At 40.2% G+C, this 18,074-nt stretch overlaps 2 protein-coding genes across 14 annotated transcripts in view; both read right to left on the bottom strand.

Moving 5' to 3' along the window:
* LOC125896529 (DNA (cytosine-5)-methyltransferase 3A-like) overlaps window positions 1-583 on the bottom strand; it is a 70,962-nt gene extending 70,379 nt beyond the window's left edge. For 2 of the 5 annotated variants that reach the window (XM_049589133.1, XM_049589135.1), the window contains exon 1: window positions 402-554. The gene's annotated coding sequence lies outside the window, so the exon portion shown is untranslated. Of the gene's footprint in view, window positions 1-224; window positions 308-401 lie in introns of those variants that run through there. The other 3 variants (XM_049589130.1, XM_049589132.1, XM_049589131.1) reach the window with 3 other exon arrangements.
* Window positions 584-9,164: 8,581 nt separating this feature from the next.
* The window catches only part of LOC125896635 (dystrobrevin beta-like), a 35,467-nt gene continuing 26,557 nt past the window's right edge, over window positions 9,165-18,074 (bottom strand). For 8 of the 9 annotated variants that reach the window (XM_049589360.1, XM_049589362.1, XM_049589361.1 and 5 more), the window contains 5 exons: window positions 17,740-17,893; window positions 15,322-15,411; window positions 14,938-14,985; window positions 13,479-13,511; window positions 9,165-11,885 (listed from right to left, as the gene is read on the bottom strand). In XM_049589360.1, the coding sequence (XP_049445317.1) occupies window positions 13,504-13,511; window positions 14,938-14,985; window positions 15,322-15,411; window positions 17,740-17,893 (300 nt within the window). In that variant the 3' untranslated portion in view covers window positions 9,165-11,885; window positions 13,479-13,503. The remainder of the gene's footprint in view (window positions 11,886-13,478; window positions 13,512-14,937; window positions 14,986-15,321; window positions 15,412-17,739; window positions 17,894-18,074) is intronic. The other variant, XM_049589358.1, reaches the window with a different exon arrangement.

Below are 18,074 nucleotides of genomic sequence, written 5' to 3'. Positions count from 1 at the left end.
CGGAGGCGACGGTTCCGCGCGCTGATGTGTCTGTCTGCATCTGGTGGGAGAAGAGGACGGTGCGCTCCGGTTTAACATTACCTGCTGGTGTCGGGGGTAGTGGTGGTGGAGGGGGTAGCCGGGTGGTGGGGTGTACGCTTCACCGGACAACGTTTAAGACACACTCCTTATATAACGGTCGTCCGGTTGCCGTGATTTTCCTCCCACCGTACAAAAGAACTCACCGTACAAGTTCACGAACCGCTCCGTCTTCACGCGCACATCATCTGCTAAAACGGAACCCAACGGTTTGGCTCCGGAGCGCGCGAGCGATGACTTTAGGAGATGACTCTAGCTTAAGTTAACGGCTGTAACGGTTGCCGGTGTGCGTTCACGAGGCAAAATGTAATGTTTATATTTACCGTGTCGTCCGTCCCTCAGGCACACGGACCCTGACGGTCGTCGCTCTCTCTCCTCTCGTTCACTCTCGGTCTCTCTCTCTCTCTCACTCACTCTCTCTCTCTCCCTCCTCGCGCTCTACCGGGTCTTCTCTCTCTCTCTCCGCTGTGGCTCGCGCTCCCCGCTCCTCTCCCTCACTATCTCACCAACCGGCCTGCTCGCTCTCTCACGAGCCGCATAGGCTGCAGCACCGGAGACAAAGTTTCCGCCGGGTCCTAAAGTCTACTGCACGACTCTGCGCACACACTTACACACGCACGCACGCACGTGCACGCACACACACTTCAGCACGTGAAGGCAGGTGTAGGAGTAACATTAGGCAGACTAGCTAACTAGCTATGTAACTGGCTATAGCTCCACAGCTAACAGTTGTGTCCATGAAAAAAACTTAAAGGGGAACTTCACCTATTTTTGAAATATATACATTTTAATCCTATGGTCTAAAAAAGTCTAAAAAATACTGACAAAAATTAAAAACTTTCTCCAAAATCCCCAAACTATAGTGCTAAAATTTAAATGCTAATTATCATGAGGTATAAAGTCTGGAGCTGCTCCATAAACAATGAATTGGGCAACATGTCCTGGATCAGGGGTGTCAAACATCCGGCGCGAGGGCCAGGACCGGCCCCCCAAAGGGTCCAATACAAGCCACTAGATGACTTTGGTAGTGCAGCTTTCAGGAGCAAGTTAAATGAGTGTCCTCAAAAATGCTGTTTCCAAGGCTCGTCCACCCTGGCCTGAAATGAGCTCTCCGAAAATACAATAAGTGCTTACTGTGGTCCTGTTGACCCTTTTACTGTTAGTAAACAGTATAAGGGTTTTGGTGGGCGGGGCTTAAATAGAGGCAAAACAATTCTCCACAGACATTAGCCACCCCTAGCTAGCAAGTTCTGTTGGCTTGTTTTAGACGGTGGAGGAAGATGATACAAGTGGTGCATCCAGAAATACTCCATTCGAGTGCCGGAGCGACTCTGGCACAAACTGGACCTTGAAATTTCGGAGTGTTGTCTGAATGTAACGTTCGGCAGCAGCGCACCAAGCAGAGTGAACATATGATTGACTTAACCATTCGTTAATTCATGTAGAAATATAAGGCTCCATTTCTTCTTTCATCAGGGCTCTCATTTTAGTGAAGAGCGTCAGACTGAATTTACGAACGCACCATGTCAGGTCACTCACTCTACGGGAGTAGTAAACACTGACCAGCAGGACTAGACTGGCCGACGCGTATGCTCTCACTCAGTGGATGGATGATTGACAAGATCGCTGAAGGAGGGATGGATGGCTTTGTGGTTGATTACTATGCCAGTCTTACAAAGGAGGACGACATTTGAACGGTTTCCTCCAGTTTATTTAGCTATCAAAGCTAACGTTAGCTAATGCGCTAAAAAGTTAGTGTTACGGAAAAATCCGATGTTCCTGGTGGACATGATAACCTTTAATACACATAACGTTATTCAACCCTACAACAGGAAATACTTTTTCCCTAACCTCACAGAAGTGTGCGCTGCACATGTGAGCATTTTTGATGATCAGCTCTGTCCAGTCCTTTCGTCTTATCACATTTAACCCTAGCTGTCTTTGTTTTTGTAGATGGGCAGTGGCAGCTGGTATGTGTTAAAAACTGAGCCATGACTCCTTGTATTCTGGCTCCCAATAACACAACAAGACATCATATAAAGACTCCTATGTAGCCTACAGTCCTGTGGTGGAGAGTCGTGCTTTGCCTCCAGCTAACAAACTGACGTCACTGTGATGCTGGCCCTAAAAGGGTCTATTTAAAGGTATTGGACACTGTGTAAAATACTGTCAACCAGCAGCTTCAGTACAAAACAATCTGTATCAGACTTCTATTTTAAAACACTTTTGGTGGAACCCTACAGCTACAATACGGCCAAAAGTTTAGATATGGAAATGGTTTGTGAGGCAGGAGATAACTTAATCTGCTTCTTCAATAGCTTCCACTTTAGTTTGATGCAGTGATGCCAGCATTACTGCAAAAGAGTGGAAATGTATGGGAAATGTAACAACAGTGAGTTGTAGACTGACTGAGTGTGGAAAAACTGAGACATAGCCTACTGTTGAAACTGCACTTTTTTTAAAAGATACTCAGGCTGTTCATCTGTTATTTAAGAGGTAAATGTTTTTAAAATGTACTTTACACTAAAAGAAAATGAAAAATGTGAAGGTCACTATTATTCCGAGGTTATTCTACAGCGGTTTAACTGGTCTGGCCCACTTAAGATCAAATATGGTTCAGCTAAAATGAGTTTGACACACCTGTTCTAGATGACACTGAGAGCACCCAGGGGAATGTTCTGAGCATGGACCGAATCACAATGTTTATTTACAAGCCACCAAACTCCATTGACAAAAAGAGTAATAACAGTTTAACTTAGCAGGACATTGAGTCACTGGTCTACTGTGGCCTCAACTAGTTAGTGTGTAAGGCAAAGCAGAGCCAATATTCAAATACAGCGTACACTTAGACTGATAAAGATTTTTTAGATGGCTAAAACGCGTTCTGCTGCGGCCCTGTCCACACCAGTAACTTACATTGCTCAGCTTCTGTGGCAAGTAGATTTAGTTTATTAGAGACGATAGCGAAGCAATAAAGTACATAAAATAGGCACAGCAGAAATGTCAGATAAGTTGGAGCACAGTGTGTAAGCTAATTTCTTTAAACATCACAGAAAATGACAACAGAAATCAACAAGTTTGCCAATTTTACACATCTCCACAGCTGTAATCAACTGCCAGCTGTCTACCCAGAGGTGACTGTTGTTGGTAGAGTGTCACGATAACTCAGTCTATGTGGGTATGTTTTCTGTTTCACTACGGAGAACACTACAGTAGAATAAAGCTCATTTGGGCATAAGGAGCAGCTCCAGACTTTATACTTGATGGCATCACAAGTTTGATATTTACTTCTCTGGTCTCTGGCTTTGAGAGAGAGTAGCTCGCATTCACAGATACTGATTAAACTTTCCTTGGCCGTGGAAATAATATATTGGAATTCTAAATTTAGGTGGTGTTCCCCTTTAAATCTAACTTTAGGACAAATCCAGGTTGAGTGCACCGATTTACAAACAGAGATACTGTATGTCAGAGCAGGTTTAGTGACATCATTATGAGAAACTGCTGGGTCAGTAAATTATATTTTATATTAAATTACATCAGTGGTTCTAAACTTTTCAATAATATCCACCCTTTGAAATGTTTTTGTTCTAGCCACATAGCCAGCACAAAACAATTGTGGTAGAAAAAAAGCTGATATAAAGAGGTACAATACAGCACTGCACCATCAGTCTGATTTATTTAACAACAATCTTCTACCTGACGAACACTGAAATGTGACATTTGAAATGCTTACAACTCATCACTAATTTAATGGCAAGTCAATTGTTTATTGTTTTTGATAAGTTGCATTTACAATTTAGTGATATTATTATTTTAAGAGTTATGCATGACCTTTTAAATTAAACATTAAAATAAAATTGCATGTAAACTCTGCAGTACCCTGCTTCTAGGAGGTATGTGTACCCCCATTTGAGCAACACTGGTTAACATGTTGCTGAATCTGCACCATGAAACACTACATTCACTCAGAGAGCAGAGCCCTGGTTATATACAGCCAAATAAATACACAAATGATAAATGAATAAAGACATCATATTGGCCAGAATATAAGTAATATATTTTTCTGTTTTAATTAACAGTTAACGTTATGAATAATTCACAACATCAGATATTCTTTTTAAAGTTCCTTCCATTCAGTCTAGAGTGCATCCTTCAAGGTTCCTTTTAAGGAAGGTCTGTTCAACTGTAAGGAGTTTCTGACAGCTCATGTAGCCTAGAGTTACGTGTTTTAATATAAATCTCTCAAGTCAGAGCTGGTGTCACAGATGAGGAGGAGCTCAAAAATAGTCTGAACTGCTAGATAAAAATAATTTGGACAGCCTCCATCAGCCTGACAGGAGCTGCTTTATGAAGGTATTCCATGTTCTACTTCTAAATATTCTGCTCACTGTGGCGGATTTCTTCCTGAGCAATTACTCAATCTGGAATCGATTATGTTACACTACAAGACTACTTGATGCGTGAAAGACACAAGAATCAACATCCATAAACTGCCTTAGGGGCCCCAAACCCTCAGGGGGCCCGAAGGCTTCAGGTTTTACTGTGTGGGTCATAACTGGACAAAACTGCAAACTGATTTGTTCAAACTGTATGCACCATTAAAAGCACAATATATACTGAAATATCAATCTGCCCTAATTAGAGTCCAGTTTAAAGCCTGTAATATTTCTGTTTATCTTTTACTCACATTGGACGTTTGCTGGAATTAATTTAGTGCTTAAACTAATTACTAATTTATTACTAAAAAAACCAACTACTAACAAATAGTGTAAGACGTGGCATCAACAGAGGACCTGCAGCTCATTTTTGCCCCGAGGCGAATAATGAGAAATAGAGGATTACTGGTGATAAAATTTGAAGGCGTGTGTTATTTATAGATGTGCAGAAATACATTTTTTTTTAAACCTTTTTTCTGAGGATATTGCAGAGGGATCCTACATCACATCTACTCTCCACTGTTAATAATTCAGCTGATGTTGTGCATAAATGGCATAACATATAATCCTAAATTATTTTGTGTTTAGGCAAATCACAACAAAAGGTCAAGGTTGTTTTATCAGGTTGTTGACAGAAAAGTATTGATAAGTCAATAGTTTGCTGTTACAGTGAATTAATTATGTAGTACTTTATCAAAACACTCACACTAACCCTAGCCCCCCGACAAGAACGTCAATATTTGATGATTCATTTGCAGAGTTGTTTAACTCTACAGTATCTGCTGACCCAGGTTCATGTCTGACCCAGCTTTGAGTTATTGCAAAGGGTAATAGTGCCGCTTGTAACCACATGACATATGTTTGATGTCAGTGTGTCCAAGCCTGAAGGTAAACTGTCATATCTGTCTGCAGGTCAGGGTCAAGTTGAAGCACATACCTTTAAATATTTGCTTACTTAAATGCTCAAATATGTCCACTATAGCATCAGTAATACCACACGTACTGTGGACATGAACCAAACTCAGTATGTGAAGTTTCAGTTTTAACAGTTGCACACACGGCCCTTTGGTTCATTGCCTTACAGCACTTTTTTCTGTCATGACCTTTTAAATTTAACTAATATTTACTCTCCTTGTCACAGGTTGAAAATGTCTGACTGTCAAGCAGACTGATGTTCTCTTCTTAGATTTTTATGATGAATTTAAGTTGCTATGTTCTGAGAAAAGTAAGAACAGTTATGTAGCAGACACAGATTTTATCAATTTTCTTTCTCACGATTAAAGAAACCGGGAACAACCGTGTAAGAGACAGTTAAAAAAGGGCTAAATGTATTTTTATAGACAGCTACAACAGCTTATGTCTCCACCTACAACCCACAGGTGACTGCAAGTGCACAACACTTACCCGTTTTCTTGTTGGGTGAGTTATTTTCTACCAGTCCAAGTCCTTTTTCCACAGGTTCCTCAACATATGATGCATGCTGCAACATGTTGAAACCTGCCGTCTTAACTGCTGTGTACAGGGTATTCTAGGAAAGATAGGAAAAGCAGTAAATGTGGCATGAGTGGATTAGACAGATTGAGGGCGTGTGTGGGAAAATCTTAAGAGTAATTTACAAAGTGGCTCTTGGTTTGTACTAAATTCTCCTTTGACTCAGATGTAAGTGTGGCTTCAGTGTGAAATGTGTAGAAATATGTCTGTTTTTTCTCTGTTTACCAAAACTAGAGACAGAACAATGGATGAAATCATTCTTAGTGCTGCAACTAACTATTTTCATTATTAATCTGTGCATTTATTTAATGATTAGTCCATAAAATGTCATAGAAAAATGAAAAACGCCCAACATGCTGTCATCAAACTGCTTGTTTTGTCCTGCCAACAGTCCAAACTCAAACAATATCTGATCTACAATGAAATCAAACAGAGAAAAGCAGCAAATCCTCATATTTAATAAGCTTAAATCAGAAAATATTTTGAACTTTTTCTTCATTAAATGTTTAGAATATTATTAAAATAATTGACAATTACAGAATTAACTGTCAGTGAGATCAAACTGACTTTTTATTGCAGTATGACCTCTCAATTTCTGCTCCAGAGGAGAAGGTTAAACTCAGTTTGACCTCTGAGAAGAAGAAAGCATATAGATCCCTAATAAACAGGGTCATAACTGCAGTGTGTGAGCGAGTATAGGAGCTGGTGGGTGGGGGGTTATTTATAGCAGTCAGTGAGGTCACCAACAACAGACAACCTCAATGAGCTTTATTCAGTCTATAGTTTACACCCCCCCGACTCGCATACACACCCTCACAAACGCACATATACGACACACACACACACAGTTGTGACCTCTGAAGGAAGCTCTCATGGGAAAAGTGAGAACTGCTCATCCATACTAATGAGGACACTAAATCAGAGGGAAAGTTAAAAAGTCGTACATGTAGGAGAAAAATTGGGTGTTTATTTATAGAAACTGGGTTATGACCATCAACACTGGCTTGGTTTTATGTTTCTCCCCAGATCATTGTGATCAGTTTGGATGAGAATGGCTCAATTTTGTAGGCTACATGGCAGAATGTACATCTAGCCATGGACTATGTTCTTATATTTAAGTCCAGATCTTAAGTTCTTGTTCTTTATATTTCCATTTTCTATTACTAAATGTGATGCATTACCTATTAGAATACGTAAGTGTCGTATGAAGTTAGCTCCAGTATAATAGATTAAAATGCTGTTCACACATTAACACCTAGCTATTTGGCATCAGTAGGATCTGATACGTATAAAAAACTAAACACGATCAATGATAATACAGTCTTAGTGTCCTCAAATGAGACAATAACAAAGTCGCAATGTCCTCAAAGGAGACAAAAGTTGGTCATGGACTTTCCAAGGTACCAAGGTACCCTGGGTGCATTGGTTGTTGACATTGTTGATGTTCAAGAAACACACGTGGTTGGGTTTTGGCAACAAAACATGGTTAGGTTTAGGAAAAATGAACAGGGTTTAGGTTTAGAATTTTACGGGATGCCACTACCGCTCTCTCGGGTGAAAGTCGGTGTTTGTTGGACTCATCCACCACCCCTCCCGCCCGAACCAGTCGGACTTTTGCCACTTTTATACTTGCCCCATCGCAGGCGCAGTTGAACTTTAACAACAACCAGCCGCATATCATGCAGACGTTAAAGGACGCCTTTTTTTTATTGGTTTCTGACGCCACAAGTCACTGCCCAAGCAAGGGATTTCGACAACTTACGAGTGAGACCGGGCTCTGCCATCTCATCTTCACATGGATTAGAATATTGTGCTTTTGCTACCACTAAATGGCAGGAAAAAGTGTCAACGAACGAGGACAACAGGTCTGAGTGAAACAGAATGAAGTGTAAGGTGCGGTAAACCCAAAATGTGATGTCCTATGAGGACACAGGGCCTTAGGAGGACATTTTTTTAAATCTCTTTTGAATTCAGGACTTTTACAGCAGTATATCCCCACTGTGACTATAGAATTAAGCAACGGTAAGTTTGTGAGTTTTGCTGTGGTGGAACTTAACAAAGTACATCAAAAAATTAAAGAAGTTACTAGTTACATAAAATTTACCTTCACAACAACAGAAGAAATACATTCAGCGAGTGTTTCACTCAAAGGGTCATTATTCTGACATGAGCTACTTTGAGTACATTCTGCTGACAATACATACTTTTACACATTTTCATTGGAGAACTTCTACTTTTTTTCCCCATTATCTGTAACTGCTTATCCTAAACAGGATCATGGGGGCAATGGAGCCCAGCTGACATTGGGCGAGACGAGGGGTACACCCTGGACAGGTCACAGCCTGCCACAGGGCGGACACACAGAGACAGACAACCATTCACGCTCACATTCACACCTACGGCTAATTAACCTAATCTGCCTGTCTTTGGACTGTGGGAGGAAACCTGGAGAAAACTCACACCAACATAGGGAGAACATGCAAACTCCACACAGAAGGGCCACAAGTTCAAAACTGAAACAGTTTTTCTGTGAATATTTTAGCATTGTAGTATTGGCACCTTTAAGGGATTTCAATACTTAGCCAACAGCTAATTTTGCACCCTAACATTCTTAAAAAAAAAAAATTGCAGGCTAGTACATTTTGTAACCTAAATCTAGGTGAAGTTTTGTTCCCTAGCCTGAAACTGTATCATGTGAATCATTTAAATCAAATGCTATATTAAGTCATGCTCTAATTTTTCCCTGCACTGCACATTTTAGAGTTTTCTTGCCTCTGGTTTATTTCCCTACAGGGTTCCCAGTGGTTTTGGAGTTGCTGCAACATCATGGGTTTAGAAAAGCTGTATTCCAGATGAGAGAAGTCAAGGAATTTTACAAATGGGTCACTTTCCAGGAATACAGCACTGCGTAGTTTCCAACTTGTTTCACAGATTTATTAGATTGGATATTTTTTGTTTTGCCAAACTGTACACCAACACGAACAGATCAGGGGGAAATAAAATGTTGAGGTCATGGAAGAGCTCTGACATAGTAGTGGAAAGTCATGGATCAGTTCTTGAATTTCACAACACATACAGTTGTTTTTTATGCTGGTGCCCAGTCTTTTGTGTCTGGGGAGATTAAGACCAACAGTCACAGAGAAGGACGCAACTCGAGAGTTTGACGTTAAATATTTATTGCAGATGAAACACACTTTTCACTCACAGCGTCAGCTCAGGCAGGTTCAGAGCTGAAGGTTTTTACAGTTTCATGTCAGGACATGTCTGTCCTGTCAGTCTTGATTTAACTCTCAGTCTCTCTTTCTCAAACACACACACACACACACACACACACAGTGAAACAAGAGCTCATTCATTTATTTAATCATTCATACAGTCAGTCAATCGTTCGGTGGACTGAAAATGTGATCATCCCAGACGCTAGCTGTCAGTCAAACTATGTGAAGGGCTGGGGACATCTGAAACATTTTTCTTATAGAACTGAAAACCAATCCAAAAATGTACAATACAATTAAGTATAGCTTCATATGAGCAGGAAACAAAACCCTGAAATGCCTGAAATTTGATAACATTATTTCACATCTGCTACTTTCAAATAAACCAACCTGAACTGATTCAAGGTCAGAAAGTCACTTTGGGTCACATTTGATTTGCATACAGATATCGGACTGAAGATTTTTGGGGGCTGGCTGTAGTTCGACATTCACAGGGAACCTCAACTCCCACAATCCCCTGCATTTTACAGAGAGCTTCATCAAAGAGTAGCAAAGTGTGAGAAGTTGGGGCAGGCAGTGTTAAGAAAGCAAAAGTCCCATTTAATTTTTATGGATAATGTTCGGTAACTGACATGTTCAAGGTGAAGGTGAACATGAAACCCTGCTGGTAGAAAAAGTCAAGACAAGGTATGTACAAACTTAAAACTGCAACTCCCAGGGAGCACTGCAGTGAGACACATCCAATCAGAGTTTAAAATTGTGTTTAATGAGTCATTTTTGGATGAATGATGTGCTGTTTTGTTCCCAATGACAGTAAAGTGTTTTATATTTTCTACAGCAGGCTGGCCTTTTCCCCATAGCAATAGCCACAGAGGCTCATGGCTACTGTAGTATTCAGAGACATTCTGCATGAAAGACTGGTAGTAGAGTGCTGCACAGATGAAAGTTAACATCGCCCTGGTTCCCTCATCAAAAATCCAGATCGGATGTTTCCATTGGATTTTGGAATATGGCAGAAAATAAGCTGTGGCAAACAAACCTTTATGAAACTTGCACGTTGTGTTTAGCAAGATAATCTTCACAAATTAACACAATTTTTGTGACTTTTGGAGCTTAAATGCAATCGTCCGAAATAAAAAGCTAATATAAGACTATGAACAAACTACACCATGGTCACATGACTGCCAACGTTACAACCACAACGAGGCTGTGAAGCTGTGTCCGTCGTTCTGTTGTCTCATTTAGCCACTTGTTAAAAACTGCCTTTTTTAAGACACAAAGAAGCTTAAACATTTGGGAATTTACTGACATTTTTAATGTCGTAGAACAAAATGTTAAAGTATCTTTAGCTTGTGTAAATCACAGACCTTGTTACAGGCATCTAACAAAAAAAAAACAAAACTGACTTTGGGATGATTTTTCCCAAGTAAGGATTAAGATTGCTAACTTTTTTCTCTTGTTGAAAAATAATGTTGTCTTTGATTTAATGACTTCTTGAAACACATCACATCACATCAATGCATTAAAAAAGTTGAATTGCTCAAGAGTTGTGAGCAATTCAAGCACTTCAAGGACAATTTTTTTGAGTGCTGAAGAGGTGAACGTTTTAAAACTTTCACAAGTAAAAAGTAAAAATAAATTTAAAAAAAAAAAATAATAATAATAAACAGTCAATCACATGTGACGTCTCACACTCAGGTTGGGAAACACTGAGTGTCTTTAAAAAGAACATTTGTTACGGGGGTTAAATACTTCCAGAGCCCACTTCTCCACCCACTTTGCTACTCTGTTGCTACACTGAAGCAACTGGTTTTATATTCTCTCTCTCACTCACACACTTACACGCACACGCACACACACACACACACACACACACACAGTAATCAGATATCTCCTCTTTGACTGTAGTCCCACTGCAGTACCGAGACACACAGAGAGGCCTGGACAACCTGAGCTGCGCGATCATACCAGCACCCCTGGCACTAATCTGTTCCAGGTCTCAGACACCTGGACCAGGACTGGGACTTCAGCTTCCCACCCTGCACTGGGCTGGGCTTGATACAGCAGGAAAAGTCCCATTAAAGCTTATCGTCTCAGCAGGGCCGGACCACACTCACATACACATAAACACTTAAACCGAATGAGTAAATGTCAAAACTCAAATCAAAGCAATAAATACTAAGCACACAGTGCTGAAACTTAAAACATTACAACTCACTTTTCGTCTTTTTGACTTCCTATTGTTTTTTTCCACTTGTTACATGCTGTATGTCCATCATGACACTTTCCTCCGCTTTTTATCCTTCACAAATTTCCTTAACACATCTTTCTGTCTCTTCACGGTGCCCCTCTCACTTACGCGACCCTCGAAAATACAGAGCGCACACACACACGCGCTACAGTACAAATCAGTAGGTTTCAGATTCCTCGTTTAGCTATGCATAATCAAATCAAAAACAAAAATCCACAGTGACAAGACACGCACACACACAGAGAATCACAGCTATACATCAGTAGGGACCCAGTGGTCGTTTGGTGTCCAGCATCGTGATTGGTTGATTGGCAGTGGAGCTCTAATGCCCACCGGCTAACGATGAATACGAGAAGTTATATTTGAATCCCAGCAGGGTCAGTCTTCTTTGGCCGTGATGAAACATCACTCTGCCTGAGGAGAAAGCAACAGAACAGTCAGACAACATGTCAGAAGTTCACTGTCTTTCATATTCAGTCATGTGGTAGAAAAGAAATAGTTTGCCTTATTTGGTAATACATTTATTTGCTTTCTTGTGGGGAGTTAGACTGATAATACCCTTGTGTCTGTACTGTAAATATGAGGCTAGAACCAGTTATTTTAGCTTAGCTGAGCATAATGACAGGGAACAGAGGGAAATAGCTAGTGTGGCTCTTTCAAGAGGTAAGAAAAATCTGCCCACATGCACCTCTGAACATCATTTATTAACACACTATATCTCTTTTGTGTAATCCTAACAAACCTAATCGTTGATAACAACACTACATGAAGGTACCTCCCCTGGTATATATATATATATAGTTTGGCACATAACCTCTTGTAAGACCACAGTATGTTGTGTGTATGCTTCGGTTTGTCGAAAGACCAGCAGGTAGGATTTAGGATATATTGGCCGAAATGCAATATATTAAGTTTGTTTGTCGTGTTTTCATTACCTTAAAATGAGCCGTTTATATCTACATAGAGTGAATCTTAGTCCTCAGAGTCGGCCATGTTGCACTATAATATTTCTACAGTAGCCCAGAGCGGACAAACACTGGCTCTAGATGGGGCATTTGTATTTTTATGTCCACCACCGTAGACAGCAGCTCCATTCAGTGTTTTTACCAGTTTTAAACACATGGTCTGTTTGTGTTAGAGAGGAAGAGACCTCTGCGGATGATTTGGCTCCCGGTGAAAATCCCCCTGAATAATGAACACTGAAGGAGTTCTAACCAGGAGAAGTTTCAGCTGGTTGCAATCTGCAATCTTCACCACTAGAGGCCACTAAATCCTACACACTGCTCCTTTAATTAGTGAACTTCAGAGGTGTTTACAGGCATATATATTTACTTTGGACGGAGCCAGGCTAGCTGTTTCCCCCCCTTCCGTTTCTCGTCTTTATGCTAAAATGCAGCATCATATTTACTGCACCAACACGAGAATGGGCTCAATCTCCTCATCAAGCTCTGGGCGAGATAGTAAATAAGCATATTTCCAAAATGTGACTTCAGTTTCCAAGACATAAACCATCACGTCATTTCAAAGTTGATGACAACTTTGAAATTAAATTTGTTCTGATAGATTAAGACACAAAAATATCTGTCATCAAAGAAAACGATGCTTTCATTTCAAATTGACTTAACAAAATCAGGAGAATTTTTCTCATTTCAGGAAATAATTTCCTTTACTCTCCACATGAACTCAAATAAAACACCACAAAGTGCTTCAAAAAGCAAATCGAGAGGAACCAAAAAACGGCCATTTGTTGGCCTGTGCAAACAGGTTCAAACGCATAAACAAGTCGCTGCTTTGAGTCATCAAATCGTTCATTTAGTTATTCCCATAAAACATGAACGCAGCCTTTCTGGTCTGAAGCAGAAACGTTTCTAAGTCTGCCTTCCTAACAAATAAATTCAATGACTGATTTATGATTAAGTAACTGAGCAGTAGAGAGCAATAGATTCATATGAGTCAATTTTTCATTGTCATGAAATTAAAAAAGGGCAGTTACAGAGAATTACTTACTGTTGTTGTTTGCCCTGCGATCATTTTAACCTGCTGAAGAGAGAATGAAAGTTAGTTAGCAGTAAGCAGAGGACAGTGCAGTGTGAAGCTAAATTAGGTGCTACAGCTTTCTGCCAGAAACTGTAATAAGAACCAGACCAGTTCTTAGCATAGAGACATAAAACATGACTGTACTTGGCAGGTGCTACACAAACTGACTAACTCCAGAGAGAAAACCTTCTTGAGGACAGTCTAACACAGCATTTAATCTCTAAACGTGAAGACTTAACTGTGCTGAACGTGGGGCTGAACCTGGCCTCCTGTCTGTCTGGCTGGCTGCTCAGGGGCCGGTGGGTTAGTGCGGCAGGTTAGTATTCTAATAAGCGTTTGGTCTGGGCTCGGGGAGCAGACTAGGAAGTAGTTTCACCGCTTTGTCTCGGCAGGCGGTCCTCTTGTAAAGAGGAGGGGCTCCATAAAGCATGGCTAATGAGGCGGCATGTTAATGAAGCTTGCTGCAGTACAGACGGGGAGAGCACCTGGAGAATAAGTGGAGTCGTACAGGGACTGTGCACGTGCTCGCACAGACACAGAAAGACATGCAGGAAAAGCTCCAAGTACAAGTACAATTAATGGCTCAGCAAATACCTCATGATGGGATTCGGAGCGGCTTTTATGTGTGCAGAAGGAAAATAAGATTTAGTTGAATGACTAAGGATTCCTCTGTAGTCAATGCTGAATTATTAATATTTACTTCTGATAAATTTATCTTCATAATTCCTGTCAGATGTTTGAAGAAAACCTGCAGTGACACCTGATTCACTCTGCATGAAGCAGCTACCCACACAGAGGAATGTCATGACTTTGAACAGAGGTAGAGAATACTGTTAGTCATGTACTGTTCATCCTCCTCCTTCTGAAGCCCTGAAAAATTATATTTTTGATCTCCTGTTATAAAATAATAACATATGCACACAAAATATTATCTTTCAGGACCTCCAGGGTGCCATAATCTAACACTGAAAAGTTCCATACTGCAAAATGAGGACTTTCTGTACATCTGGTCATACTTACAGTGTGTTCTTTTAGTCAAGACACAATTTGAATGCAGGACTTTTAGTTGCAACAGAATAGTTATAAGCTGATTTAAGTTATTAAAATGTTACCAGCTTTTTCCATCTTTTATGCTAATTGTCAGAAACCCCTAAATCAGGAAGCATGGAGTCAATGGTGGACGTGTTTTTTCATTCATTTGTTGTGTTTATTTTTTTTGTGTGTGGTTTTTTTGGACTGGTCTTGAATGATAAAGGTCAGGAGACACTGATTACTTGCATCTGGCTATAGATGCAACCCATGTTAATCCCAGTGCAAAGGTTAAGCATTATAATGATCATGTTAGAGTCAAATTTTGTCAGCAAGTAGAGCGAGTAAAGAGAAGATTAGTTGGAAAAGATGACAAAAGATGTTGAGGACATTAACTTACCTCTGTCCTTCCCGTTCAGCAATCTTTCCTCTTCCTCCCGAACATCATCTAGTCAAAAGAGAGCATAAAAAGTCAACATATGAACATGTGTCGGACCAACATTTCTTTATTTTCTAAAGATTTATTATCAGATTTTACACAGAAAGCATTCTAACATGAACAATGTTGTATTTTTTTTCAGTGATGATATGGCATGCTCTGTAACTACCAAGGCACTCTACTTGTTGTATTTCTCGACTAGTTTTATACCCCAAACTGACAGATGGAAACGTTTGACACAATGTTTGTCTGAATTTGTAAGAAGTGGATTACGCAGAAGCTACAAAGCGGTCAAAAGAGAATCCACAGCATACTACAGAAGTGTTTATTTATGTTTGTGTGTACCAGAGTGGAGCTCTTTGACCAGTGAGGACACAGTGTTGGTGATGGAGTCAGCTGCTACCAGAAGGTCATTCCTCAGGTTCCTTCTCGGACCTGTGATGGAAAGATGTAAGACAAAGGAAACAACAGTCACCCAATACTGTACGTCACAGTGAAGATTAGATTTACACTAATTGTGTGGCAACTAATGACTTGAAGTTTGTTAATACGTTATCTTTTACTTTCTGAGATCTGAATGACACTTTCATACTGTCTCACTGTGGCACCAGTTACAACATAGTCGTATAAAACTCAACAACCTAATGTGTACTTTTTAAATAGCTATTTAAATAATAAAGCAAAATAACAAATTGCTTAAAATGAACTTGCCTTTTAGCTCAACTTTCTCTTTTCTTAAACGCGACATGTTTTTTTTAAAAGCACATCTACAGCAGTGCAGAATTCATTAGACACACAAACTGTACAAGCTTTTTTAAACACCTTTTAGGGCCAGTTTTTAGTAGAAATATGTAGAAGATGGATACATGATGACATCCATGGGAAAAAGAAAAAAGTACCAAAGATTTAACAATAGAAATAAACCAAAACCTAGAACACCAGCTCAGATTCATACATGCAACACTAGAGGTTACTACAGTAATGTGCAATAAGGACAATAAAGAAACTCCCTGCCGCATGATGGCAGAGACACCAGGCTCCTTGTAAGCAGGGGTCCCACACTTTATAGAACTGGTCTGTTTTTGAATGTAGTAACATGTAAGGTACTCTAATGGCACTAAATCACACAGCACTCTCTGCCAGCCTTTAACAGCTGGTACTTTATCATTAACCCACTGCAATAAGATGTTATTCCTTAGAGCAGTTTTTTGATGTTGCATATTTACTTGAGAGGCCATGATGAAGGACACTGGGTCCATCTGCTCTTCCAAACCCAATATTTGTTCTATCTCAGGAAGCACATTGGACCAGTACCTTTGCAGCTTACAGCATGACTAGAGACAATAAGTTAAAGTACCAATGTCTGTCTTTAATTTAAGGCACATTAATAACAGAGAAGGGCTAACTCCACACTAATTTCCTGATAATGTAGGGCATCTGTGTTCTCATTAAACATGATATTTAATTGTTGCACAACATTTCCTTGACAAATGAGCTACTTCTTGAACTATTAGCTCCTGTCAAGTTGTTTGTATCATAGGCTGCAGGTTACACAGTCCACCACGAACTGTTAATAACTTAAGATAAGATAAGATTAATTTTACTTTCCTGAGGGAAATTTGTCTTGAGCAAAAAATGGTGGTAACATGGTGAAAATAATTTGAAACACTGGCTGGGAACTACCATACGTTTGTGTTTGTAGCTAAGCAGAGATTCAATAAATCCATGTGGTAAACACAGCGGGAGTTACAACACAACAATTGTTTTACAGATGAGCATTCATTCATTCATTCATCTTCTAACTGCTTCATCCTCTTGAGGGTCGCGGGGGGGCTGGAGCCTATCCCAGCTGACATTGGGCGAGAGGCAGGGTACACCCTGGACAGGTCGCCAGACTATCGCAGGGCTGACACACATAGAGACAAACAACCATTCACGCTCCCATTCACACCTACGGACAATTTAGAGTTATCAATTAACCTAGTCCCCAATCTGCATGTCTTTGGACTGTGGGAGGAAGCCGGAGTGCCCGGAGAGAACCCACGCTGACACGGGGAGAACATGCAAATCCGCACAGAAAGGCTCCCACGCTCGGGATCAAACCGGCAACCCTCTTGCTGTGAGGCAACAGTGCTAACCACCACACCACCGTGCCACCCACAGATGAGCATAACAAAAACATTTTTTTTTTATTTTATAAATCGGTGTATAAGTGTAAAAATGGGATATTAGCAGCATTCAAATGTCATTCGCAATTCCTGCCTGCCTCTGAGCCTAAACTTCGAGACCACAATGGAAATAAGTGTATTTTAATGAATAAAAACTCAATACATATTTTCAAAGGCTTTAAGATTTACCTTATATCTGCAAGCCTGGACTGTATAGTTTGATTTAAATGCATCACTTACAAGTTATACTTTGAGAAAAACAGTTATAAGGAAGATTTTTCCAACTCATGTGATATTACATACTTGTTCCTATATATGATATTTAAAAGTTTTAAAAGAAAATGATTGAGTTGCTCAGAAAAGTGGCGGAACAACATGTAAATCTTGTTCAGTCAGGACTAAATCCTACCAGAAACATCTCCCCTGTGTGTCTCTAAAAAAAGGGAGGCCAGTGGCGGTTCAGTTATTGTACCTTGTCTCATAAATTTAACTAAACTAAAACCCATCAGATCTGTGTGTAACTTCCTGTACAAGACCATAAAAGCAATACTTATTTATGGATTTTTTTTTACCCTGCTGTAATTTCCAGACTTACCTTGGGCGAATGCCTCTTGCACGTCACCACCCACCCCGGCGAGTGAATCTTGAGGAGAGTACATGTGAGCCTGGGGAGGTGAAGCGCCTACAGAGCGGACGGCTGATGGGCTTGGTCGAGCAGGAGAGGCGTGAGAAGAGCCGGCCGCCTGTGCCTAAGAGATGGATTTATAGGGGTTGTTACACTTCATTTATGACTTTCACACACATCTAACTTGTCACTTTTGTTGACATCATCTCCCAAGTGCAGTAAAAGTTCTGGTAACTGCTGGGAAAAGGTGATCCGTTATATGTCCAAAATATTAAGGTCATAATTGGAAAAATGTAGCTTGCTTG

This window comes from Epinephelus fuscoguttatus, linkage group LG11, assembly GCF_011397635.1.
Source record: "Epinephelus fuscoguttatus linkage group LG11, E.fuscoguttatus.final_Chr_v1".
In the NCBI taxonomy this organism is placed as follows: Eukaryota; Metazoa; Chordata; class Actinopteri; order Perciformes; family Serranidae; genus Epinephelus; species Epinephelus fuscoguttatus.
This window is presented reverse-complemented; position numbering and strand designations above follow the sequence as displayed.